Source organism: Nicotiana sylvestris, chromosome 4, assembly GCF_000393655.2.
Source record: "Nicotiana sylvestris chromosome 4, ASM39365v2, whole genome shotgun sequence".
Classification (NCBI taxonomy): Eukaryota; Viridiplantae; Streptophyta; class Magnoliopsida; order Solanales; family Solanaceae; genus Nicotiana; species Nicotiana sylvestris.
Window position 1 is genome coordinate 125523702 of NC_091060.1, and position 26490 is coordinate 125550191.

Genomic DNA, 26490 nt, shown 5'->3' on the forward strand with positions numbered 1-26490 from the left:
TATTTAAGTCATTTGAATTAACTTGGGTGTTACAAATCAGAAGTTAATCAATTTTGGTATAAGAATTAATATAACGGCACTATAGTAATTTAATAAGGTTCTGTCCAAATACCTAACATTTAGGCATTAGACTTGCAATCGCGTAACCAAATTAACTACTTATAAATGAGGTCTATGTAATTAATCAAAAAATGCATCTAAAATTGTGGTCAATGAAGCTAAATTGGACCATGTGAAAATCCGTGCAAAAACAAAACAAGTTAGCTGAATTACTTGTCATCTAATGTAAACCATTGATAGATATAATTAGTGTACTGTAAGAGATAGTAATAGATAACCAGTAAATTAATCAATATTACATCTATCTAGTCCAAACACAAATAGTTGATCCAAAAATACATAATGAACTACATTCATGCTAAAAACGTGCATGTAAAAAATTAGGTAGGATAGTCACCTTTTAGATTTGCTATTACACCTTTCGTTTAAAAAGACTATTCTGGCCTTTACCTAAATTGCTCCCGCATATGATGGATGGATGGATGGATGGATAAATGGAACGTTAACGTAACCGACAAAAACATTGTTACTCCATTCCAACTAGTTACTGTCCATTCCTTTGAACAATGAAAGTTGAGATCCTCTACAACAGAAATTAACTTTCTCTTGATTATCAGAATGTAGCATTTCTCCATTTACATGATTTTCTATATACCACCAATATTGTAGATTATTTAATACTTAAAAGTAAATAATGCATAACTTAATTTTGAACTCTTTCTAATTTGCTGGAGTTGTCTTCAATACCATTTTTGATTTATTTTACGTTTTCCATTCACCTGGTGTACACATGATTTAAGTTCGCTCTACTTCTAAAATAAATTATGGGAAAACGTAACGTTTTACCAAAAAATATACATACCAGAGTTAAGTGGACAGTGGACACACATTTTTTGTAATTATCTTGTCCATTAGAACTACAAACTGCGAACTCCCACGGGGAATTTCATCTGTATTATAGTTATGGAAGTTACAAAGAAGAAGGGGGAAAAAAAAAAGGAGAAGGTTTCATGTGTTTAATTTAGTGGTATTTTGTCTAACTAATTATAAAGCGGGAAAATGTTAATTGCTTTTGAGATGGTGGTTAATTCTTAATTAGCAGTGTAAAAAATGGTTATTTTCCTTTTTTTGCCCTTTAATAACAATTTAATCATGTTGGCATGTCTAGAATGTTAGAGCTCAAATATTCAAAGTTCTCATCAAGCAATATTTTAAAAAAAGATGCTTACATGATTACACGTTTGAGGTAAGATAATCTATTAATGCCCATGCTAACATTGAATTCGCTTCACGTCTTGTACATATTTTCTTCTAAGTACTTGGATATTGCCGGCGACGAAGACAGGAAATTTAAGGTCAGTGAACTATATAAGGGTGTTCAAAGTCTATTTTTTAATCATAACAAATGGAGTAATATTTTACCCTATAAACAGTATTTATAATTTTTCAATGAAGGGTGTTAAGTTGAACCCACCCTTAACCATACATAGCTTTGCCCATAGATATAACTTTTATAATATATTTGAATTTCATAATAAAGAATTTGTCGACTTCATATTTTTACATTTTTCATTTGTCGTTATTATTCTTACTTTAAAATAAATCAATGAATCAATTATGCAGCAGTCTCACTCAAACCATATCAGTTCTTCGTGTCTATTTTTAAAAGGTATTAACAAGGGGAAAAAAAGTATTTCTAGATGTGTAAGGACTTAAGTCTAGATGGTTCTAAAAGTAAACCCAAATTTAGTGGATTGCTCTAAAAAATCAAGGGAAATTTTCGTTCTTATACCATATAGGAAACTATATTACTAAATATATTCATAGTTTGCATATTACCCACCATATTAATAGTATTTCTATAAAATATAGACAATTCATTAAATAAGGAATCATTGTAGCTGTAGGCTTCCTTATTTAGGCGCGCTAATATTGGAGAATTAAATATTCTTCCAGATATTTTACAACGCAAATCACGCATTAATAATTATCGGCTGTTTCGATTCAAAATTTAGCGACTCTGTTTTTACGATACACTGTGTTTCAACATTTTTTCTGATTTCACAAATCAAAAACGACTAAATCTTCTATAATTCTTCTACAACAAACGCAATTATGTCCAAAATTTCAATTATGCTATAACTGAATGGGAATTGGGATAGCTATGGGAGATTTAGAGAATTTCAGGTCAATGGCATTGTAGTCGATGAGGATGCGAGTTATAGTCTATTGATTTCTACAATAGCATAGCAATTAATGATTGATACATCCGAAAAAATTATAGAAATCAAATACATTATCAACGAGCATTGTCCTCCAATGGAAATTAGGAACGATATGGGTGTTCGTGTATACATGGAGACGAAAAAGGAAAACAAAAACTTAGGATCATATCCGCTATGTATAACTGTTCGCGATTTCAATATGGAATTGAGTATCACCAATGAGAACACAGTTGCAGGTTTGTGCTATTACATTTTCCATCAAATTCTGGTTGTATATCAATGTCCTACACTTTATCTACATTTTATCTACAAATAAATTAAATGTCAGAGTAAAACAATATATATATATCAGTATGGATTTTCACAATATCTACAAAATTTCTACATTTATTCTACAATAAAACTACATATCATTTGAAAAATTAATATGAAATACAAAATTTCAATGTTTCTACAAATTATCTACAAAATTTCTACAAACTGTTCATAACAGTATTTATCTTTTTTTCTCATGTAGGTTCGTCTGGAACATTAAAGTTACTTGATATGTCAACATCTCCCGTTATAGAGGAATATAAAAGTATAATAATAACAGATAGTACACCAAGTTTTATTGAAGTACGACAAGTATACCAAGACAAGCAAACAATTGCAACTGCAATGAAGCACTATTCTGTCATGCACAAGTTCCAATTCAGGGTTAAAAGATCTAGTGCTAGAAGGTATGAACATATGAATGGTCAAAGATCATTATTTTTTAAAATTTGTAGTTTATTTGTAATTTTTTACTTCTTCAGTTTTTTCTTGTGATAATGTTTATCAGTATTGTAGATGAATTGTAGTTATGTTGTATGTAAATTGTATAATGTGATCGTTTAAGCTAAAACAGTCTTTTTTTTAATCTACATTTTAAACCAGTGTTTAAATTGTATTTATTTTGTAGCTACTGGCTGTTATGTGTTGGTGAAAACTGTACATGGCACTTCAAGGCAACTAGCATAAATGATTCTACAATGTTCAAGGTCAGAAATTCCAACAGTCAGCACACATGCTCTTTAATGGACAATACATTCATACAAGGCAAACCTACTGTCATGGTAGTTGGTAGCATGGTTATTCCAAAATATTCAGATCCTAAGACAATTTACACACCAAAAGACATACAAACTGGCATGTTGTCTGAACATGGTGTGAATCTAACCTACATGCAAGCTTGGAGAGCAAAGGAAAAGACTTTACAGTTTTTGATAGGTCATCCTGCTGACTCCTACAGCAAATTATCAAGTTATATTTATATTCTTGAGAAGACTTATCCGGGATCTGTAGTTAAATATAAGAAGACCGCAGATGAATGCTTCTTATATGCATTTGTTGCGATTTGTACGTCAATCAGTGATTGGGAATATTGTAGGTCAGTTGTAGTAGTTGATGGGACCTTTTTAAAGTCAGCATACAGGGGAATAATGCTAACATCTAGTATAATGGATGCAGCAGGTATTGTAGTTTTATTGCAGAAATCTTGTAAAAATATTGTAGATTGTCTGTTTTTTGTAGTGCTTGTAGATTTATTGTAGATATATTGATGAAAAGTTGTAGTTTGTATGTATATGTCTTCCTCTGCATTTTTCCTGCAGCCAATTAATTGCTATTTGCCACATAATGTAGGTACCATATTACCATTGGCATATGTTGTTGATGATTCAAAATATGACGCATCATGAAAGTGATTTTTTGAGCAATTAAAACATACATATGGTGAAAAACCAAATATGTGTGTTGTCGGATCGGAATGAGAGTATCTTGAAGGCAACATCTATTGTTTATCCCGGCATGCCACATTATTCTTACATGTGGCATATTTGGACAAATATAAGGGCAAAGTTCAAGAAGGGTCATCTAAAGTTAAGCGAATTGTACTTTGCCACGACACGATCATACACGCTTGATGAATTTAATGAAAGGATGTCAAAGATTGAAGAGAATGACCCGCGTGTTAAAGCATACTTATACGATATTGGCTACCATAGATGGTCTCGAGTACATGCTACGGTGAACAGAACTTGGCTATGACATCAAACATTGCTGAGTCGTTGAATGTTGTAACAAAATATGCAAGAGAGTTGTTGATAGTAGAACTATTAGAGTATATGATGACTATTCTTGAACGTTGGACGAAGGAAAAGTTATTTGAGAGCAAAGGTTACATTCACATACCTTGGGTTTAAATTCAACAAAGAGTTGGATGACAACAAAACATTATCGCACAAGCTTAGAGTAAGATCTGATCATTTATTGCATCAAATTAATTTATATAGGACAATGTAGATATTGTAGATATTTTGTATTTAACCGTATATGAATTATTTTTTTGTTTGTAATGTAATTGTAGGTGAGGGCTTCAACAGACTACATCTATACAGTACTAGATGGTGTGAGGCGCTATATTGTTTGTCTTGAAAACAAGAGATGTAGTTGTGGGCAATTCCAGCTTAATGAACTTCCATGTCCATATGCTTTGGCTGCTTTAAGACACATGGATGAGTCTTTTGAACAATATTGTTCTCTTTATTATACAAGGAAGAACCTCTTGCGTACTTATGAAATACCAGTAAATTCCCTGCCTGATGAAAGCAAATGGAATGTGCCACAACATATATCTGAAGAAGTAGTAAATCCACCTACAGAAGGGAAAAGGCAGCCAGGAAGACCTCAAAAAGAAAGATACAAAACATATGATGAAATAAATTCAAAGAAGTACAAGATTTCATGTGGCAACTGCGAAGGAGAAGGGCATAACAAAAGATCTTGCAAGAATGCACCCAAAAAGAAATAAAATTTTATGTAGTTAACAGAATATTTCATAAAAATTGTTGGTGAGTTCAGGATAACAGAATTTGATGTGTAATTGTTGAGGTTTTTTAAGATCATAATGTAGTTAGTTAGGATTTTTCTGTATTGAGATAATACTTTCATAGAGTGATTTGTTTATGAATAGTTTCTATATATATAATATACCACTTTTTTACTATCTCTAGCATCCTTTACATAGTTGTTAATGTTTTTTTGCAATTTATCTACAATACAACTACAAAAAAAATATATTAACTGGAATTGACATAATAACTACATTATAAATCAGTAGGAAAAGAGTTATATACTAAAATATTGTAGATCAAGTACTGTTTACATTCAACAAATGAATATAAAAGCAACAAAACACATTGTTAAATATTTTCTACAAATTCAACTACAACAAAACTACAATAGCTAGAGCTGACATAATAACTAGATTATAATTCAGCTAAAAAGAAGTTATATGCTAAAAATAATGTAGATCAGGTGCTGTTTACATTCAACAAATTGAATGTAAAAGCAACAAAATGTTTAGTTACTGATTTTTACACTTTATCTATAGAAAAACAACAAAATAAGTACATATTTTTGTGTTGACAGTATAACTGTATAAAAATTCAGTTGGAAAGGATTTATATGCTAAAATAATGAAGATCAAGTACTATAAATATTCAACAAGTGAATATAAAACCAACAGAATATTTTCATTTGAACTACTATACTGGATAAGAAAAAAAATAAAGGCTACTATAATTGTAGCGCAAGTCTGCTACAATTAAAACACAACAATATTGTTCAAAAACTTATCTACCATCTTTCTTCTAAACTAGCATCAACTAAACAATTGTACTACATGTTCCATAGAAAATATTACAACTACTTCTTCTTCCTCTAGACTCGTATTTTTCTCATTCAAAGCTGGTGCACCTTTTCTCCTTGCCAATTTGTCTGTCACCTCACTTTCACTAATTTCCCCATGCTCCTGCTTCTTTCTAGCATTGTCCCAAAGTAGCGCTCCATAGCGTCTACGATGTTGGTTAATATCAGAAAGGTCTTCTGCCGGAATTGATAACTCTCCAAGACTAACATACTCTGCAAAGGCAGCAACAAATACACCACAATCGCTGCAAAGATAAAAAAAATATCAATATTTACCAAACGATTAGAAAAAGGGTTAAATGTATAGAAAGAAAGAAGTTTTCTATTACAGTGATCCTTCTTTTTGCTGTGGTATCTCTCCGACAATCCACTGAATGTTAAGAGGGTCGGTAACAGCTTTCTAATGTATGCCTTTGTATTCTTGAAGTTGATGTCTTTACACTTCCCATAAGAATCGGTGCATGACAAATACAAAGGGATAATAACATAAAACTTGTCGACACAAGATTCAACAATAGAGTGATTGCGTGAAGAGACCATGGAATCATATGCATAAAGTTGCCTGTCTGCAATGTCAAAAATAACTAACGCCCAGTCAGATTTTTCTGCAATGTTGACTGGCATGATGACATAATTAAATTCATCCCATGCAATATTTGCGAGTAGTCTATACCCCAATATATATTCTGCTACAACGTCCTGGGGTTTGATAATAGAAAACTTCTTTTCTTGAGGAGAATTTTGGAACTTTTCATAAATTTGTTCAATCATAGTCTTGAACACTATTGTAGTAAACCTGATCTTGTTGTGGGGGTCATACTTGCCTCTTTTTCTCAAGTAATACATTATAACATCAATGTGATGCAAAAAAAAACAGATTGCATTTATACTACAAGTTATCTTCAAATAATCTACACAAACTACAAAATAACTACAATTACATTACAAACAGAAAACAAAGTATCTACAATCAAAATACAAATTATCTACAAAATATCTACAAATCAAATACATTGAATCTTACCAAGTCATTGAGGACTTCTCTGGGGTGTGCCAGGGAAAAGAACCACTCATTCTTTTCAACCGTTTCCACTCCAAGATCTAACCATGGCTTAATTTGGTTGTTCTTTATAGAATACAGAGCCTTCCTCCTATATAAACAAATAGAAATTAAAATAAAATTGTTGAATAAAATGGATATGTAAAAGATGATACTAGAATAAAAGTGTCAAGTTGTGCAAACTAACCTCTTTGAACCTGTGTCTGTACCATGGTATAACCACTTGTTGAATTGATCCAACAACCCAGGATCTACATTTTGACCAATAACAGTAGTAAATGGGTGCTTGAGGTGAAAAATTTGAGGTCCAACCGAGGTGCTGCCACCAGAACTGTATAAAGGGAGAAATGGTGATCGGGCATGCTTTCCCGACTGCTTTGTTCTACCTTGATGCACGAGTATTGTTTCATCTTGTATAGGCTTGTCGGACTTAACCAACTGGGAGAAGTTATCAAGCAGCTTGAAATCATCAAGTGTAACCCCCTTCTTCTCACCTCCGGATTCTTCTAAATCACCTACATTCACATACTCTGCCTCTTCACCTACATTGTCATCTTCCTCATTCTGCTGTTCTCTTTGAGCTGCTACTGTCACTCCGTGAATTGGAGATTGTGCATGCATATCTTCCGTCTCTGTAACACCATGTACATCTAGCTTAATAGAATGGTAAAAATATTGAAACATAAAGCAAATATCTCTGAATACAATTTCATACCTGCATTCTCTTCATCAACTGCACCTTCAAAATGTGTATATAAATCAACACGTGCTGGATGATTTTCTTCACCAAGTGCACCTTCAACATGTTCTGTTTTTTCATTAAAAATGTTAATTCATACTGGATAGTAGTGGCTTGACAGTTTAAGAAGATATATAGGTGTGTTATAAGATCTACATAAATCTGTAGAGTTGTGCCAATATGATGTATTTATTTGTATATATTTTGTATATATAATATAGACAAATTGTATATATTTTATAGATATTCTGTAGATAATTGTAGATAAAGTGGAGTTATTTTGTAGATACCTGTTTTGTTGGTGTTGGCCTGCGCTGGTTCTCCACTAGTGAACTGAAATTGCTGATTGTTCTTGTCTTTTGGTTGGTCAGTATTTTTGGTTGAACTCCCAGCAAACTGAAAGTTTTATATTAGTTAGGATATATATTTTAAAGGTGACATAAATAGTTTTGTTAATATGAATAAAATTCAAATGTTACCTTTGCATCAACTTGATCATTTTGACAGTTTATCACCTGCAAAACAGTCTTGACTGACACATTTATTAGCACTCGAAGGCTACCTAGTTCTTCAAAGACATCTTTCCTAATATCTGCAAGCTTTTCATCGACCTACATATTAAAAAATACATAGTTAACTTCAGAATATGTCTTAACATACATTAAAGAACAGATGCACTATTATGTGTACATCACAATGCTGTTTAGGAATACATGTTACCTTCTCAAGACCTTTTTTTGACTTTATTATTTTATGAAGAATAGACTCCTTGTCCTCTTTTCCAATTGATTCTTTGGGTTCCAATGGAGGAGCATCAACTTTGGGATCCTCAGAAATATGTTCAACCTCTTCAATTATGTACTTAACTTTATCAGGCAAAGACATCACTGAAAGCTCTTCAGGTGATTCATTTATGTTGGTGAACTGAATTAGAAAAAAATAAATTAGCTTGATTAAGGCAGAATATGTAGACAAATTGTTATTTTGTAGGTAAATTGTATAATCATAAATAAAAACCATTTACCTTCATCCATTCAGGCTTGATCATTCTGTCTTCAATTGCAGCTAACCAAATCTGACCCTTACTAGCTGACCAGTTAAGTATGAGAGGGATTAAATTAGAAATCCTTGTAGCTATATCAGTGTTGACGGAGGAGCAACACTCATACAACTATACTTTCATGGCTAGTGGTAATCCTCAAATGAGATAAGAATGAACGAAAGGATTTAGCCTGTGCCTAACTGATTCAATCAACTGTCTGTAAGACTAAATACCCCATGAGTATGTCTCGTACTGACCGGTTTCCACCAAATAAAACCTAAAATGATCTACCAACCTAATATGGTCTTTCTCTAAAGGATAAATGAAGAATTCTATGAGATATAGAATACATAACTTTACTGCATCCTTATCATTTACCCAGCTTTTGTTGGTTACAATCTGTTTTAGGTATGTCTTCTCCACTTTTACCTTGTTTGGAAAGTAACTGTTCATTATCTTACTGACATAATTCGTAGTGTAACAAAAGTCTGTCACCTCGGTATGACATCTAAGACCAGTTATTAATGTAAACTCTCTCAATCCAAAATTTAACCTCTCACCTTTTAACTCAGCTGAAAAATAGAAAGCATCTGATGAATTCAATTCATACTTCATAAGAAGATGAATAGCTTGATTTTGCATGCATAAATTGGGAAATGACAGTAAATAACCAAAGCATGTCTTCTCGAATAGTTTCAAACCATTTGGAGACAAAAACTCTTTAATTTGGCTAGGAATGCTAGAGTCACATAATGTTTGGAATCTAAGCACCCCATAATCAACATTATGGGATGCAAAAAACTGTTCATTCTGTACAAAATATAAATAATCTCACATTAATACAGTGCTTAATAAACATAGATACATTTGCAATTTATCTACAAAATAAATACAAAAAATATACAAAATATCAACAATTTTAAACAGATCAATAAAGCTACAATTAATCTTCAAAATGAAGACAAATAATCTCATATTAATTCAGTGCTTAAAGAACATTGACACATTTGCAATTTATATACAAAATAACTACAAAATATCTACAATTTTAAACAGATCAATATAGCTACAATTAATCTTCAAAATGAAGACAAATAATCTACAAAGCAGAAAAACACAGATTATGTAGATTTTTAACAACTAAAACAAACGAAATAACTAGTGAAGAAATTACTAAATTCTTACATTCACCAATGACTGTTTTCGAACATTTTTAGGAGATTTAACAGTAGGGGCTTTTTTGAATTTTTCTTCTTTTTGGGAGTTTTTGAACTGGGAGACACCTTCGCTTTCTTTCCAGGTTTATTGATAGGCACATCTTCTACAAAATCATCATCGAACACTATCTCTTTTCCTTTCCTTTTCGCTTGTTTGATTGGTCTCGAAGATTCTCCAGCATCGAAATCATGTTTTTGTTTAGTTCTAGCTTCAGCCCTGATTTGACGCGGAGAAAGACTATACTTCTTATCTACAATTGCATGTGCAGATTTCCCATGCTTTTTGGGTGAATGTGGTGATAATACACCCAAATCGAAAGAAGGTATATCAGCTTCTCTAGCTTTTTTAGGGTTGTGCTTTGAAGGTTTGTTCTTCTTCATTGAGAAAATTTGAAGCTGAAGGTAAATGTGTGTATGAACTTTGAAGAATTGACTTTAATTTTGACTAGTTGTAGAAGAAAAAGCTTGAAATTGGACGTTAATGGTGGGGGTTACATATGTTTCTATGGTTTTAGCAGAGGAAATAATGGGAAAGAAATGTGGGTGTGGGGAATACGTGGGTGAGGGTGTGGGTTTGGGAGAGAGAAACGTGGAGGATTTGGAGGAATATGATAGGAGGGATATACGGTACCATTAATGTACGGTTAAAACACATAATAGTATATAGTTGGTAATTAGATATACTAAATGTAATTATATCAAACCTTAAACATTGAGGGTAATATAGTTTACTATATGGCATAGGAATGTAAAAATTCAAAAAATGAAACCCCAAAACCAATAGGTTTGGTTTATGCCAAATATGGAACGTGTTTTTTTCTCTTAAATGTTTTTTTATTACATAAGGAATCAAGGGAGGGAATGGGAGGAAGATAGTGAAAACATTGAACATGAAAAACTCTCACAAGTACTATCAGATTGTAAACTTTGATGGTAATATAAGAGATGTTTAATACCAAATTTATTTTGAAAAACCAAATTTCAGTGCCTAAAATGTTTTAGGATTTAGTGATTTTTTAAATAGCTATAACACAAATGTAAACACAACAGTTTGTCAAAACTAATTCTTCCATACTAAATTCAAGCACGCACAATTATTTTTAGAACTTTTTTTGTTTTCAAACCAAATCAAAATGGGGCCTAAGAGACTAGTATTTCGTGTGTCCTCATTTAAATAGCAGTCACATATAGACCGGTAATGTCATGAAATCAACCACCCTCCGCTTAAAATTTTCACAAACCCCCAAGTCTTCGCGTATGAAAAGTCTTTAAGAGTTATGATTAAATCTAACCCAAAAAAATCCATAAGATTACGAAACAAATCAATACAGATAAAAGATAACAATTTTTAGAAGATAAGAAAGAAGCATAAAAAGTAAAAATAATTCACAAAGTAATCGTCATATCCGATTCGCGTTCGCGTGTTTGGTCAAGATTAGTAATGGCTAACCAAAATTATACCCCCATTATTAATATTCGCTGCCGTCAATTGTTAAAATCCTATGTTATATAGTAAGTACTATGTTTGTGTTTTTCTTAAAAAATCTCAAACCACTCTAGGAATAGTTTTAGCAAACATTAAACTTTTCCACTGTGTTTAAGTAATAGCAATGCCAGTTTAGAGTTAGTACATGAAGTTAAGAGCAATTATTGGTGAATTTTGCAGAAAATGCTACTTACTAGTTGAGAGAATTTACTTAAAGGGCCATCCTACTTTCTTAATTTCGTTGATAGATGTGATTAATCGGCAGTATATTAAAAAACCTGGACTATTTTAAATACAGGCGAAAATAGAATTTGCTAAGAAGTCTGTTGAATAGTGTATATATGATAAAGCCCAGGTTGTAAGAAAAAACAACAAATGTTAGAACCTTTAAATTGTATAAAAGGCAAATTATTGGATATCAGGATAAACAGATGTCCCAAACTTCATTAATTTAAAATTCATTAAACAACAAACTCCGCACTTTAATACATACAAATTACAATTCAAAATTCATTGATTAGCGAGCGACCTGTAGATTACTAGGGTTAGGACTTCGGGCTAAACCTTTAAGGCTAACCAATCAAGGTGTGCTCCAACAGAACCCTTCTATACAGCCAGGCGCCGAATATAGTACTACTAGCGAAGAATGCACATACATCACCAACAAACATATCATTCATTCCCAAGGTAGTGAACATACAAAGATAGATCGAGCATGGAGAACGCAGCGAAAAAATGAAAAATAAACTTCAAAATTTCTTATGGGAAGGGAAAAAAATGTGAAATTCTGCTACATCCCTAAGTATTAGACAACCTAATAAAAAGAACTGTGCTTTTGACAAGAATATGTACAGAACTAGTCCAGGATCTGCCAAGGGCCTCCATAGCAACATTTAGGAACCAAATAACAGCACTTCTCAGTCTATACGGCATCCTGACATGTTCATCAGCTCGTAATGGTTGGAATTCACAGGCTACCATATCACCGGAGTTCCATGCTCAGCCTTAAATGAATTCAGTAACTTTCTGAAACAATTTCCCCACACGGTCAGCTCAGTTCTCTTAATGCCCGGGCCTCATTCCATGGACTAGTTGTCTTGCTCAAATTCAGAACATGGCACAAATGACGCCAGTGTCAGACATACTACTTAACAGAGCTCCAACTCTTGGGATAGTCTCGATGGTAATACATCATTGACAGAGAAATAACCAGTAACTAGTTCTGACAAGAAGAATTCACATTTTAAAGCCACAAATGGCTCTGTATCCAAGATCATTGGCTGGGATAAACTTTCTTCTCTGTCCCAACGGAGGCTTTGATGACAAGTTGCTAAGTGCTCTGTCTGAAAATCTCAAAGAAATGAGAATGTTGTACCTATATAGTCAAGAATTTCAAGTCATCATAAGTTTCAAACAAGTACCTTTACAATCTATCAGCAAAAGAACTTCAGCCACGACTGGGAGCCCCCATTGCTCAAAATCCCATCAAATTGTTAAAATCTTCCAAGTACCACCATAATCCACCAGGATATCTCTCTGTTGCAGCATAGCCTTCCATTCTCTTCATCAACAAGAATTCCCTTCCTCAAACCATATTCTGCAAACAAGACCAGCTGGACCAGCTGCGTCATCAAGAGCTGTCCAAGCCAGGAGGAGCAAGTCTATAGGAGCAGAAATGCTTCCTTACTGCCATAGTCTTCCATTCTCGCATCACCAAGAAGTCCTTTCAATAAACCATACTCTGCACATACGATCAGCATGCATAGCTATGCCATCAACCAGTCTCCCAGCCAGGAGCAAGTCATAACATCAGGAACTAAAATGGTTGGTCCCCATGATGCATGGCACACATTCACGGGCATCAGCTACAGATCTCTTCTCCCAATTCCAGCTGTATTTTGCCTCCTCTGTATGCCATATTGCCAGGAATCTCTAAATTTATCAGCAGATTGATCAAAATCATCCAATGAGTTCTCTTGTGATGGCTTGGAAGACCTATAACTCCCATTTCTTACCTGTAACGCATTTGGCTTTTCATCATCTTCTGAAGGTGTTCCTGACCTGGACTCCATGTGTGTATCATATATTCTGTGCCGTAAGGAAGATCTGTAACCTCTATTATTAGCCATCTTGGTCGGTGGAGGAGCATGAGAAGCTGACCTGGGTAGCAAGAACTCTTTAGGCAAAGAATCCATGTCCATGTAACATTTTCTGGTTTTGGCATCAGCAATCAATGCAGCCCAATCTTCTGATTTCACCAGAGCATTGGCATTTCCCATTACCTGTAAAGAGAACAATAAAGGGTAAGTTACCCATAAAAAAACAATAAAGGGTAAGTTATTATTAACTCGTACATAGCAGCTTTGCACATAGAGGATATGAATTATGTGCATAAATGGAGACCGAAATAACATACCCAAAGAGCTCTTCTTGCACGAGTAAGAGCAACGTTCATTCGCCGTATATCTGCAACAAACCCTACCCCATGGTTTGAGGCACGCACACATGACATTATAATAACATCACGCTCTTGACCCTGGAAAGCATCCACAGTATTTATGTAGATGTCTTTTCCTTCTTCAGAATTTAAAACATCCGCGAATTCCCGTTGAAGGCATTTAAGTTGCAGCTTGTAAGGAGTGATTATACCTACAGTAACTTTCCCAACACCAGCAGATTTACAAGTTTTTTGAAGATGCTCATACAAACGAAGACAGAACTGCGCTTCGTGGGTATTCTGATATGAAACAGATCCACCTCTATGTGATTCTCGACCATGTGTAATGTCATAAAAGATGTAAGGCTTTAGTAAAGGATCCTTGTAATAACTTTCATCAGGCAGATTAGCAACACTTTCACTATCTGTAAGGCGACCTTGATAAAAGTACCTAGATGGAAAATCCCTAATTTGAGGATGCATCCTGTACTGCACTGATAATAACATAGTTGGGCAGCCTGCTTGCTGAAACCTCTCAAAGAGACTTCTACTGTACATCAAAGTTCCGGCTGCTTTGCTGATAACAGTAGCAGGAAGCTGCTGCGGATCCCCAACAAGAACACACCGTGCTGCACCAAGAGAAAGAGGAGGAAGGACTGCTACTTCACTGGCTTGGGCTGCTTCGTCAATGACTACCATGTCAAAACCATGGGTGAGACGAGAGAACAATTTCCTCCCACTACTTGAGACAGTAGTGAAAACAATTTCAGCTTCATTGGCAAAACTAGCCTCCAGACTAGCACGAGCTTCCTCCATGTTGAAATTGTTACCACCACGGAACCTACTTTCCAAAATCAGAAGGCGGGACATTTCCACCAATATTTTATCTCTATTCTCAACCACTGCCGCAAGGTTCTGCAATAGAGAATCTCGGTTTTGGTCCCTAGCCATAAGAACATCAGGGTCAACTCCGACAGATCCCTGTGAACGACCAGCAGCAGCAGCAACTGTTAGTTCTCTTTGAAGGCCAGCTATCTGCTGAGACAACTGAGCTTCACGAGCTCTCAACTGGTGCATCCACCCATAAACTTCATCACGACTCTTCATCAAAAGCTGTTCAGTTCTCCGCTCTACAGAGACTGCTTGGGCAGCACGCGTTTGGGAATCCACCCCGACTCGTGCAACATCAGGCCGATAAACTTTCATCTCGCCATCGATGAATCCACGATCAAGAACACGTGCAAGAAGCTCGTCGGTTGCGGCATTTGAAGGAGCGCAGACAAGCATTCTAGGTTTTGGGCATAGCTTTGGGAGGGTTCTGAAGAGATTCTGGTCCATGCTTAGCAGGACTTCATCAATGGATCCAGTAGCAACATTATCTGAGTTACTCTCATTATTCTGCTTATAGCTTTCAGGAGCAAGTTTCTTGAGCAATGCTGTGTAATAGTGCTGATACTGAACAAGATGGATGACGTTCAGCATTCCCCACACAGTGTGTGTTTTACCTGTACCAGGTGGCCCCTGAACTAGAGTAAAAGGCCAGGGATCTTGCCTCTTTGTCATACCATTAGTTCCAGCAGCTGTATGTGTTGCAGCCCATTGGATTGCTCCCAGCTGCGGGCCATTGAATGTCCTGTGCAAGTGATCAACAAAGTTTGGCGTAAAGCAGTCGGGCATTGCAGGTGTCTGCTCTTCATATTTCGGGAAGTGCTCCGGACTTGGCTGAAGAATTGCATTTTGCATCTGCACAGAAGACCATAGTTCGTTATTCAAACAGATAGCAGAAGAAGCATCCTGGGCAAGAGCTAGGTTTAGATATAACCTGCAGATTAAGACGCCGAAATGCATGTAAAGCAACATACTCTCGTTGGGTCGTTGCTAGAGAACCCAGAACAGTCAGAAACCAGATGCCTCTTGGTTGTAGTTTCCGCAGTATGTGATCACTATCAATATTGCTGAAAGAACAAATACCAAACTGTTAGCTCATTACTCAAGGAAGGTGGAAGCAGTTAAAAGCCTAGTCACTAACCTGTTGGTGTCAAACGGATCTCCAACATAGAAGTGCAGGATGGCCCCGGTAGCATCTCGAGTATCAATAGGTATGTGTCGTCTCACGGTACCAGCCACACGACCAGTTATTTCAGGCTGCTCTTCATCCCCAACTGTTGAGGTTCCGCTTCTCCGTGATCGGACTGCTTCGTCGATACAAAGTTTAGAAGTCATACTAAAATTAAGAAGAAGAAACGCAGAAAATTTGACATACACTCCAACAAAATGTTATAATACCAACCTGACCCAGGACGTGGAGTTGAGAGAACTGCAACATCTCCCTCTTTGAATGACCACTTCCACTCACATTCTGGAATAAGGATTACATCGTACCATCCTGTGGAGAAGAAAATGCAGTGCCGATTAGATAGGTAGGAAAAGAATTCCAGCTAGGCCGACCACAGCTTCCACTCTTTGAATTTCTCTTGTATGTGTGTGTTTTCTTTCATTAGGAAGGGAGCCTTTCTAAGAGTAACCTATATGTATGGACCAATCAAACACTTATGTTATCCTTGATACAGTAAAATCTTGTCTCGCTTGATACACGGGAAACTAGGAAATCCTAGAGATTGAAATGAAAAAACAAACCTGCAGAGTAGCTCAAAAGCAAAGACGCGACATTAAAAAGTTGAATAGCTTCCCAAATATGGATTTGGTATTTAAAAAAAGTTGTCCCTCATATCCGAGTTAAAGAATAAAACAAAATAAATGTATAAATAAAGTTGCCTTAACATACCTCTTTCTCGCCGTTCAATGTTTTTAACATGGACCTTCACATGGGTTCCTGATTCAGCCATCTCCTCCCAAGTACTGTACAGCTGTGCCCGGCATTCCTCAAAGAGCAAAGGTTCAAACACTTTAACATACTCTTCCTCAGATTCAAAGTGACCAGGAACACACTGAAGCTCCGTTTCATCTGATATGAAGAGAAGTTCACTCCTTAATAATAAACCATATGACGGCACTTCATGCACCACAACACTTTTTGACACAAGGCAAATAAGAAATTGAAAAAAGATGAGCCCTATGAGACTCAAGGAGCTGTACAATGCTAGTCACTACTCACTACTAACATGCCTAATACGACACTTCAAAGGAGCAAATCAGAGCACATTTTAAAAATAAAAATAAAAAATAGCTAACACAAAAATGTATTCAGTGTTTTCTCCTGATACATGTGAACAGGTTAGCCATGGAGATCATGAAAAAAACACTAAAAATCATATAGCTAACTTTGAGATGACAAAAAATTCTTCCATCCCACAAGCTATCCTGATGATTGAGATGCCCACCAGATGAAGCTGGAGGATCCCCTTTGGTATGCATGGGCCTGAGTAATACAAACACCACCACTCAATAAGCTAAAACGGTAAATCCTGACTCACCAAGCATTCCATAAAACTGGATGCTATATATAGGTCACTATACCAACCTAGAAGAAAGTGGCAGTACAAAGCATATATCATTTAATAAACATACACCTTCATAGAGAAACTCACATATCATACAAGACAGAGAGAGAGAGAGAGAGAGAGATGTGAAAATGTTCAGCTGATGTGTGGTCCGGCCACTCAGATTCTCAGAAAAATGAAAAATACAACATAAAAGAAGTTTAAAGGATTAACCAAATCTTGAATGACCAGCTGAGCAAGAACACATACTTGCTTCTTTGAAGTAAATCCTAAAAGAAATGGATTTCATATTATCTGACAACACGAACAGAGCACAAGAAAAGGTGAGAAATCTGCACATCACTCATTCTAACAATATTCTAGGGAAATGCAAGTTCTGATCCTTAATCTCTAACAAGAGAAATAACTAAACATCTACAACAACATAAATGCTTATCTACCATATCACTATCCTTACTAGGCACAGCAAGACCAATGCTCATTATTAAAACCTAATTTGGAGCCTTTCTCCAATTAGAAAACTGGACATACCCCCACCCCCCACCCTCACCCCACCCAAAAAAGAATCATCAGGGAAAGGTTCATAAGCTATGTCACATTGCTTACAAGCACAGAAAAGAATAAAAAGTTCGAGATAGAAAAAATTCATGAAGCCGTGCTGATACAGTCACAGTAATAACCCACAATGATGATAATAATAATGCAAGTGGAACTGGAAAATACCTGGATGTTGCCAAAACTTCTCGTTCGTCACCTCCCGAATAAGACGTTCCACAGATGTATCTTGGGACTGGCTACTTACTATAGGTTGCTTCTTGGACGGAGGTTTTTTGGCTCCAAATTTTGGATCCATGGAACTTTGACTTGTCAGAGCAGGCTGCTTCCTACCAGGGACCTGTGAATTTCTACCTTGTCTCAGATCTGTGGGATGTTTCGAAGAACTCAGTCTAGGCATAGGTGATGTTTGAGCCTCAGATGTGAGGTCAATCGAACTATTCATCCGTCTTGGACGACCTAGAGGTGCTAGGTTCACATCAGCACTTGATTCAGATTTAGAATCATTAGATTCCATAGGATAGTTGCCTTCATTAGTTGATTCAATTGGTTTTATATCTTTGACAAGTTGCTGACTGTGCTTTTCCCCATTCTTTTCAGCAGGTGGAGGAATGGTACGAGACTCTTTCACAATACGAGTAATAGGTGCTGGAAAATTTTGCCGTCTAGTAGTACTTTTTATTGAACCTGCCTGCTTAACGTCTTCCAAATCAAGAAACATGGTCTGCCTACTGCGCTTTTTTCCCAACATTGCTTCCTTTTGTTGGTCAATCTTAGGGCGCTTACCAAAATTGTTAGCACACTTTAATGCATGAATTGCCTCTGCACCTCTAATCTCTCTATGCTTTGGCACCTGGCCAGAATCCTCCTGACCATCCATGGCGATATCAGCTTTATTACTGGTTTCAGAATTTCTGCTACTATTACTTTTCCTATCATTTGTATCTGGATCTAATTCTAAAGAAGAAATATTGGAAATTTCACCATTCCGTTTCTCATTATCCTGAGAAGCATTATCAGCAGAGCCAACTTTATCACTATTACTCACCGGCTCAACTGCTGATTTCTCATGCGTAGCTTTATCAACATCAGTATTCAACTTATCATTGATCCCCAAATTTTTATATGCATCTGTTGAACCCTCTGCATCAGACCATTCACCTTCTTCCTTTTCAGCAGTTTGCATATCGAGAGAGTTCAGATCTGGCTGGAGCACAGCCTTCAATACATGTTCCTGACTTGATTTAGACAATGAAGCACCACTGGAAGTTGAGGCCCCAGCACTCTTCTGTTCCTCAGGAGCTCTAGATGCCTCTGCACCTTTCAACCGTACAAAGGGCTGAAAACCTGAAACAGAAGAAGCATGGGAAAAAGCATGATTGTTTACTATCCCCGGAGGATCAACAGAGGATGCCAAAAACTCAGAAGTCTTGGTACTAGAAGAGGGGACTGCTCTCTGAGGCTGGAAACAGAGGACACCATCATTGTTCTGGTCATCCTCAGAAGGGGGTTCATTAAGATCAAACAACAGCCTTCCTTTAGAACCCATCTCAAATATAATTGCATATACACTGAACAAAAGAAGCTTATACCACCACGTCTCGCTAATATTTAATTCTCAAAGGGCTATGGGCAAATATTCTAACTTCTTTATTCCCCACAGAACATTAAAAGCAAGAAATACTCTGCAATTTGGGGAAAGCAACAAACTTGATTAAAGGAAAAAAGTCACAGCATCAAACACTTTGGTTTGCAATCCAGCCAAGTACATAAGATTTACATCATCCTCGTCTAATTGGAATACTAAACATGAAGCAAATGAAGTGCTTTAGCGGTCAGCACTCACAGCTACAGATGCAGTATCATAAATCAGGAACGTATAGCTACAGCCTGCATGATCAAATTAATATCTTAATCAGCAATTCTGCTTGCAGGAGAAAAAGGAAAATCAAAAGAAAAAAGTAAACATAAGCTATGTGTTAAATTCTTAAATCTTATTGATGTTACATTATCACAAAGATTAACTGCTTCAAAATCAACCAAATAATAAAGAAAACTCAGAAGACACTGAAAATTCAACACCAAGCTCAAGCCCTGGAAATAAACACCACGCTAGCAATTACAGATTAGCCTCAACAACCAAATACACAGAAAAAGCAACTACGGGCCCTTCTAAAAAAACAGCTACAAGGCTAAGAAGACAGGAAAGCTGGAAATCAAGATCAATTACACAAATTCCATCGAAAGAAGTACGAGTTCTTCTCAAATTTATTACACACGTGACTTTTCATTTAGTAAATTATCTATATCCTAATACATCAAAAAAATGTGTGTTTACATTCTTTGATAGCACTACAAGATATCTATGACTTCATAGATAAGATAAAACCATATTCCCCCAATAAAAACAATATCTAAGAGACCCTATCCTCAATCTTTCACCTCTATTAATCGACCGACCCACATCCACCGATACAAACTCATCAAATAGCTCCAATAACACATAAACACTCCTAGCTTTCCATCCCCACATATTAAAATATACAATTAAGTAATGGCATAAATAGCTACCCACTACAGCAGAATATAAATGATGCATCAATAACAAATCCAACCAATGTGAACAAAACAGCACTCAGTACACAAAAAATAAATAAACAACAATACAGCTAACAACTAATTACCCAACTAAATCACCCCTAGCACCCCTTTCAGATTAGTACCAGATTGACCCTCTACCAGCCAAGATTCTCCAAAAGAAGCCATCAAACAAGATTCAATCTTTACAAATTCCCAATTAGTTAGGGTTTCCAAGAATCTAACAACCAATCAAAAAAATTATTATACAAATTAATTAATATCACCCATTAGTCCATTTACCATAGAAATTCCCAAATTCATCATATTCATTCAACCCCAGATCAAAGCCATTAGTCTCTATTTCGATCTATTATTTCTATATATTATTTCGATCTATTTTTATTTACTTTATAATTTAATTTAATTAGTAATCAAACTGTGTGGAGAGAGAAAGAGTGTGTGTGAGAGAGCGAGAGAGAGGGGAAAAGTACCTCAAAACAGCACCACGAAATCTAGAAAGAGTCAAAGAAGAAAAAAACAATTAAAATAATAAACAAATTTTAATAATAGAATAATAATAAATAAATTTCTCTTAAGTTTTCTATAGTTGGTGGTGTGCTTTGTATTTGTAGAGAGAGCTGTCGAGAGAGACAGAGTTTTAGAGAGAGAGGGGAGAGAGAACGAATGCTAGTGAAAAAAGAAGAGTGGGGAGGGGGCTATTTATAGGAAAATACAAGGGCCCATGTGCCCGGCCGGACTTAACGCCGATCACCGTTTATTTAAATTTCCGACTAATACTTAATCCGACGGCGTCACTTTTTTATTTAAAAGAACTATTATATGTACGCAATTGCCCTTCAATTTTAGCTTATTTACGTTAGTGAAATGACGAGAATACCAGATTGGAGGGTGGAGCTTGGGGGTAAAGGTTGGAGGGTAAATATGACATTTGGAAGGCTTTTGCATGATGATCTGTCCAGATCCGTTTAACAGGCGTACATGTAAACGAGACTCATGTTCAAATTTTGATTTTTATTGGCCTTTACAAAAAAAGAAAAGAAATGATCAGTTTTGTCGTAGTAGTGAGTTTCCTTTGGGATTAGTTTTTTGGCTCCTTTGATTTCTTTTCCTTTTTTGTTATGTTATTAACTAGATTAATAAAAAAGACTAGATTTTCCTAGAGAAAATAGGTAAGATCTTTAAGAATTGGGAAATCTATGGTAAATTGGGATAATATTGTTGGATAATTTTGGAAATATTATGATGGGGTAGTTTGGTAGGGTGGGGAAAAGCTCATATGATTTTCTTATTTGCCACTCATCAAAATATCAGTACTATATTGATAAGGTAAATGTGGACACATGATGTTGTTTTAATTTTATGCATTAATCGCGTAAATATCGTACATATTTCGTGTAATTCGATTCGTTCTGATATAATATAATTTTCATATTCTATAATATAGATGTCTATATGCTATTTGACATGATTACATAAATATGTTTATATAATTTGTGCATACAACGCAAGCCCTAACTTTAACCTAAACGTTTAATATCAAATGGTACAAACACGGTTACCTTCTCTTCATAAATGAAGTTGAAAGTAATCTTAGGTTATAAATTTTTTGCGTGTTTGTGTGTAATCTATATTTTGTTCGATAGCTTAAAAGCTCCTAAGACAATTTGTCACACTTAGATTGTCATTCAAAAAATTTCCTTGTGTGATCCTTTAAACTAGTATAATATTATATTACCTGATAGCTACTTTCAAAATAGCTTCACGAGAAGATAAGAAAATTAAATAAATATAAAATTCTTTTTGTTGAAAATTCTACAACATTCATCTTTTATGATATGTTGTTAACTAGATTTAGTATAAATAAATAAAAAAGATTAACGCTTCCTAGAGAAAATAGGTAAGATCTTTTAAGAATTGAAAAATCTATCGAAAGTTAAGATAATCTTGTTGGAAATCCCGAAAAAATGATGATGGAATAGTTAGGTAGTGTGAGAAAAAAACTCAAATATGTCTCTTCACAACAAAAACTAATGCATATTAATAGAGTTATTATGGACACATGTCATTATTTTTATTTTCGTTTTATGAGTTGATGGTGTACAATTTTTACATTCTCAATGTAATTTAATTAATTTGGCGCTCTAACATAATATAAATTCTCTTTTTTCCATATTGTAGTGTATATGTTTATATACAAATTTTTTGGATAACACGATTATGTAAATATATTTTATATTATTTGTGTATAATTAATATTGACATATTTAACCTAGATATATGTTTAATACCGAAATGGTGTAAACAAGTTATGCCAACTTCTTTTCATAAATGAAGTTGTACGTAATTTTGTGTCTAAAGTCTTTTTGCGTATTTTATATTTTGTTCGATAGCTTAAACACGCCTAAGAAAAATTGTTGTCATTGTCCTTCCAAATTGTCCTTTTGTTATTAATACATCATCTTTTAGCAAGAAGGCACACAAAGTTACAATAACTTAATTCTTGAACTAATATTATATTATATTTGGTGATAGCACATCTTTCTTCCAAACTAGCTTCACCAAAAGATAAGCAAACTAAATAAGTATAAGATTCTTTTTTGAAATCCTATACAGTATTCATTTTTTGGTATATTATTAACTAGATTAATAAAATACATTAAAGTATCCAGAGAAAATAGGTAAGATCTTTTAGAATTGAAAATTTAGGATAATATTATTGGAAATTTTGAAAAAATTACCATAATAGTTTGGTATGAAGAGAAAAAGCTCATATTTGAATTTCCAACTTTCCCTCACCAAAACATCAATCTATTTTAATTAATGGAGCTATACTATAGACACATGCCAGTTATTTTTGTTTTAGCTATATATATTGTTGGTGTAAAAATTTAGACATTTAGTGTAATTTGATTTGCTCTAACATAATATAAGCTTTTTTTCATATTTAGCGTAAATGTTTATATGCAATTTCCTTTTAAATGACATGTTTGTATAAATTTATTTTATATTATTAGTGCCAAAACTAATGTGGTTGTCACGACCCAAACCGAAGGGTCGCGACAGACACCCGGTGCCTTACTCAACCGAGTACCAACGTAACATATCTTTCTTATCATGTTATCATGAGTAAATGAGCCAGAAAACCCGTCATGAGATAACAAGAATAAAACATAAGGGAATACTCAACATATGAAGACCCAACATGATATACAAACTAATATATGTGACATACGGGCCTATAAGGCCGACATGACCATTAGTAAACTCGAAACATAGGCCGACAAGGCCATACAATTATCCATACACCTGACATATGTCTACAAGCCTCTAAGAGTACATAAAATCATAAAGGTCGGGACAGGGCCCCGCCATATCAATCAATACATATCCAAAGCATACTGACCAAATAGGCAACTCCGGAGCAAGTGGAGTGCACCAACACCTTCGCTGAGCTGATAGCCTACTAGGAGGACTGTCAACCTATCAATCGGGACCTGCGGGCATGAAATGCAGCGTCCCCAGGCAAAAGGGACGTCAGTACGAATAAAGTACCGAGTATGTTAGGCAGGAAAGCATAAACAAGAACAGTAATATAAAGAGAGAGATGGAGGAGATACAACCTGTAACATCAGAGTGCCTCTGGGGTTACTGATATGAAATGCATAATACATATATATACATAAACTTTTTAAAACATTCGCCTCTGTGGGCATCATCATCATCATATCGTACCCGGCCTCAAAGAGGACTCGGTAAAAGCGTACCCGACCATCATAAGGTTCGGTAGAATCGTACCCGGCCACGTGGAGCTCGGTAAACCCAACTGATCAGTGGTTGCACAATAGGTGCCGTACCCGGCCGACTATAGCGCGGCTCGGTAGAGTAAAATAGATACTATATATAATGCATGCTCAACTCATGGAATCACCTTCTAAACTTTTTGGAGTGACTTAAGAACACTATGGACATCCATACCCTCAATATGAACCTTAGTAGGATTCAAGGATCATACACGCTTGCTTAGAATAATTTTATAAGGAAAGAACAACATGGACAACCTTAGTTGCTAGGAGTAGATCCGTTATGAAGTAGCGTATTCATTTCACTTTAGATCATGCCAAAAGAAAGAAGAAAGTGCCTTAACATACCTTAAACCCGTTGAGTCCCTAATCCCTTCCAAGCAACTCTTCAAACAAGTCAACTCAATCTATCATAGTATAAGGAGATTCAAAATCAGTGCTGAGCAAAGGCTAAGTCTATAACTTAAGCTAGTAGCTCGTTTACGTAAATTTTGGCAGCATCTCCCTTGTAACAACGGCCTCCTCCAATACCATATACAAACAACAATGACCAGAGCAATCCATCAATACATAATTATCAATATCAAGACATCATATAACAACAACAAGTCACAACTACATTACGACGAGCGGCAAGCTCCGATTGGAATCCGTATACCCCTTATCAATCCTTATAGACTTCTTACTTCAACATAAAAGTATCATTAATATGATAATGAAGTCATTAATCAATGATTCCAGCCTTATACCATATATTTATAACAATGAAAATAATCCACAACTTCAACTATCCTCAATTAGCAACTTTATTCACTAGTTCATGTCTAGCCCATCCATTTAACTTAATCAACATCAAGATAACCTTAGGCACAAGCAAGATCACAATATACATACCTTATACAGTAACTTCAAGTCAAAATCCAAGTTATATTCAGTTTACAACAACCCTTAATAGCAATACAACACCATAGAAGTGACTTAAGCTAATCCAAGTATTATCTTGTAGTTTATCATCCTAACAACTTAACCAACATACAAGCAAGATTAAGCACAATTAGTAGGCTGTTATACTCACCTTAGACAGCAGCAACAACTTGGAATTTCATCCAAATACAGCCCACAACAATCCTCAATGACAACACAACCTCAAAGAGGTGTTGTTCTTCACTAGAACTAAGTTTTGATGTTGAAATATGGTGTAATCACTTTGGAATCACTTCAAACCCTTGTGGTATATGTTTAGGAGGGTTAGGAGAAGTTTGGAGATGAATTTTAGTTGAAAAATGAGCAAAAATAGGCGTCCAAATCGTTTATAAATTGAAGTAGGTCAACCACCGCCTAAGTGGGTCCCATTGGGAGCTGCTTGTGCGGTCTCGCAAAAATGCGAATATCTCTCTACTACGATGTCGTATTGATGAACGGTTTAATGTGTTAGAAACTAGACTCGTAGACCTTCAATTTGGTAGGTAGAACACCCCATGATTCCAAGTATATTTGGAGAAATTCTCAGATACATTTGACCTAAATTTCAGCAAATTTATGAATGTAACTTGTGATGACCTTTGCCAACTCTTGTTCCACAACTTGCTTGCCTTCAAAATGTAGAAAATGAATATCATACGACTAAAATAACTCATAGAATAACCTCCTTATCATGTTAAGAACCCTAGTCTCACCCCAAAGTACATGTTATAACATTCCAAACTTGTCGACTTTTGACGAAACTTATTTTCTTCAATTGGTTTAGCTTCTAAGATTTCCAACCCTCTTGGTACTCGTTATTCATGATCTTAAATATTTGTAACCTCCAAGGTAACATGATTAACTTACTTTATTTGCTTCCAAATATAATCTCATTTCCGAGCTTACATTAATGACTTACGACGTACTCTCACGTATGAAAACTTGGGGTGTAACATCATTCCCCCTTTGGAACATTCGTCCTCGAATGTTGACTGATGCGCTTATCACTTTCATAAACTATGGCTCTTACAAATACTTTAATGCTCATCTTTCTATCTAAGCAACTGTTTTGTGAATAAATCCAAATGCTTGGGCATTCCCCCCTTGTAGGC

General features: G+C 35.3%; 3 protein-coding genes across 4 annotated transcripts; 2 read left to right on the top strand and 1 right to left on the bottom strand.

Annotated features, from left to right (window-relative positions):
- The first annotated feature begins 2397 nt into the window (after nt 1-2397).
- LOC138890121 (uncharacterized) lies at nt 2398-4006 on the top strand. Its single transcript, XM_070173480.1, has 5 exons — nt 2398-2521; nt 2803-3007; nt 3109-3123; nt 3229-3779; nt 3951-4006. The coding sequence occupies exons 1-5, from the start codon at nt 2398-2400 to the stop codon at nt 4004-4006; spliced, it is 951 nt and encodes a 316-aa protein (XP_070029581.1).
- Nucleotides 4007-4133: 127 nt separating this feature from the next.
- LOC138890122 (uncharacterized) lies at nt 4134-5118 on the top strand. The gene is made up of 2 exons (XM_070173481.1): nt 4134-4322; nt 4675-5118. Exons 1-2 carry the CDS (start codon nt 4134-4136, stop codon nt 5116-5118), a joined length of 633 nt encoding a protein of 210 aa, XP_070029582.1.
- Nucleotides 5119-12214: 7096 nt separating this feature from the next.
- On the bottom strand, nt 12215-21282 carry LOC104214519 (probable helicase MAGATAMA 3). 2 transcript variants are annotated; one of them, XR_707929.2, is made up of 9 exons: nt 21086-21282; nt 18183-19904; nt 16784-16963; nt 16289-16384; nt 16028-16190; nt 15821-15953; nt 13978-15741; nt 12983-13843; nt 12215-12904 (listed from the first exon to the last, which is right to left on the bottom strand). XR_707929.2 is itself a non-coding variant. In XM_009764200.2 (8 exons), exons 2-8 carry the CDS (start codon nt 19561-19563, stop codon nt 13427-13429), a joined length of 4134 nt encoding a protein of 1377 aa, XP_009762502.1. In that variant the 5' UTR covers nt 19564-19904; nt 21086-21282; the 3' UTR covers nt 12215-13426. The 2 variants fall into 2 exon arrangements, 1 of the variants encoding a protein (XP_009762502.1); XM_009764200.2 differs by having other exon boundaries at nt 12215-13843.
- Nucleotides 21283-26490: the final 5208 nt, after the last annotated feature.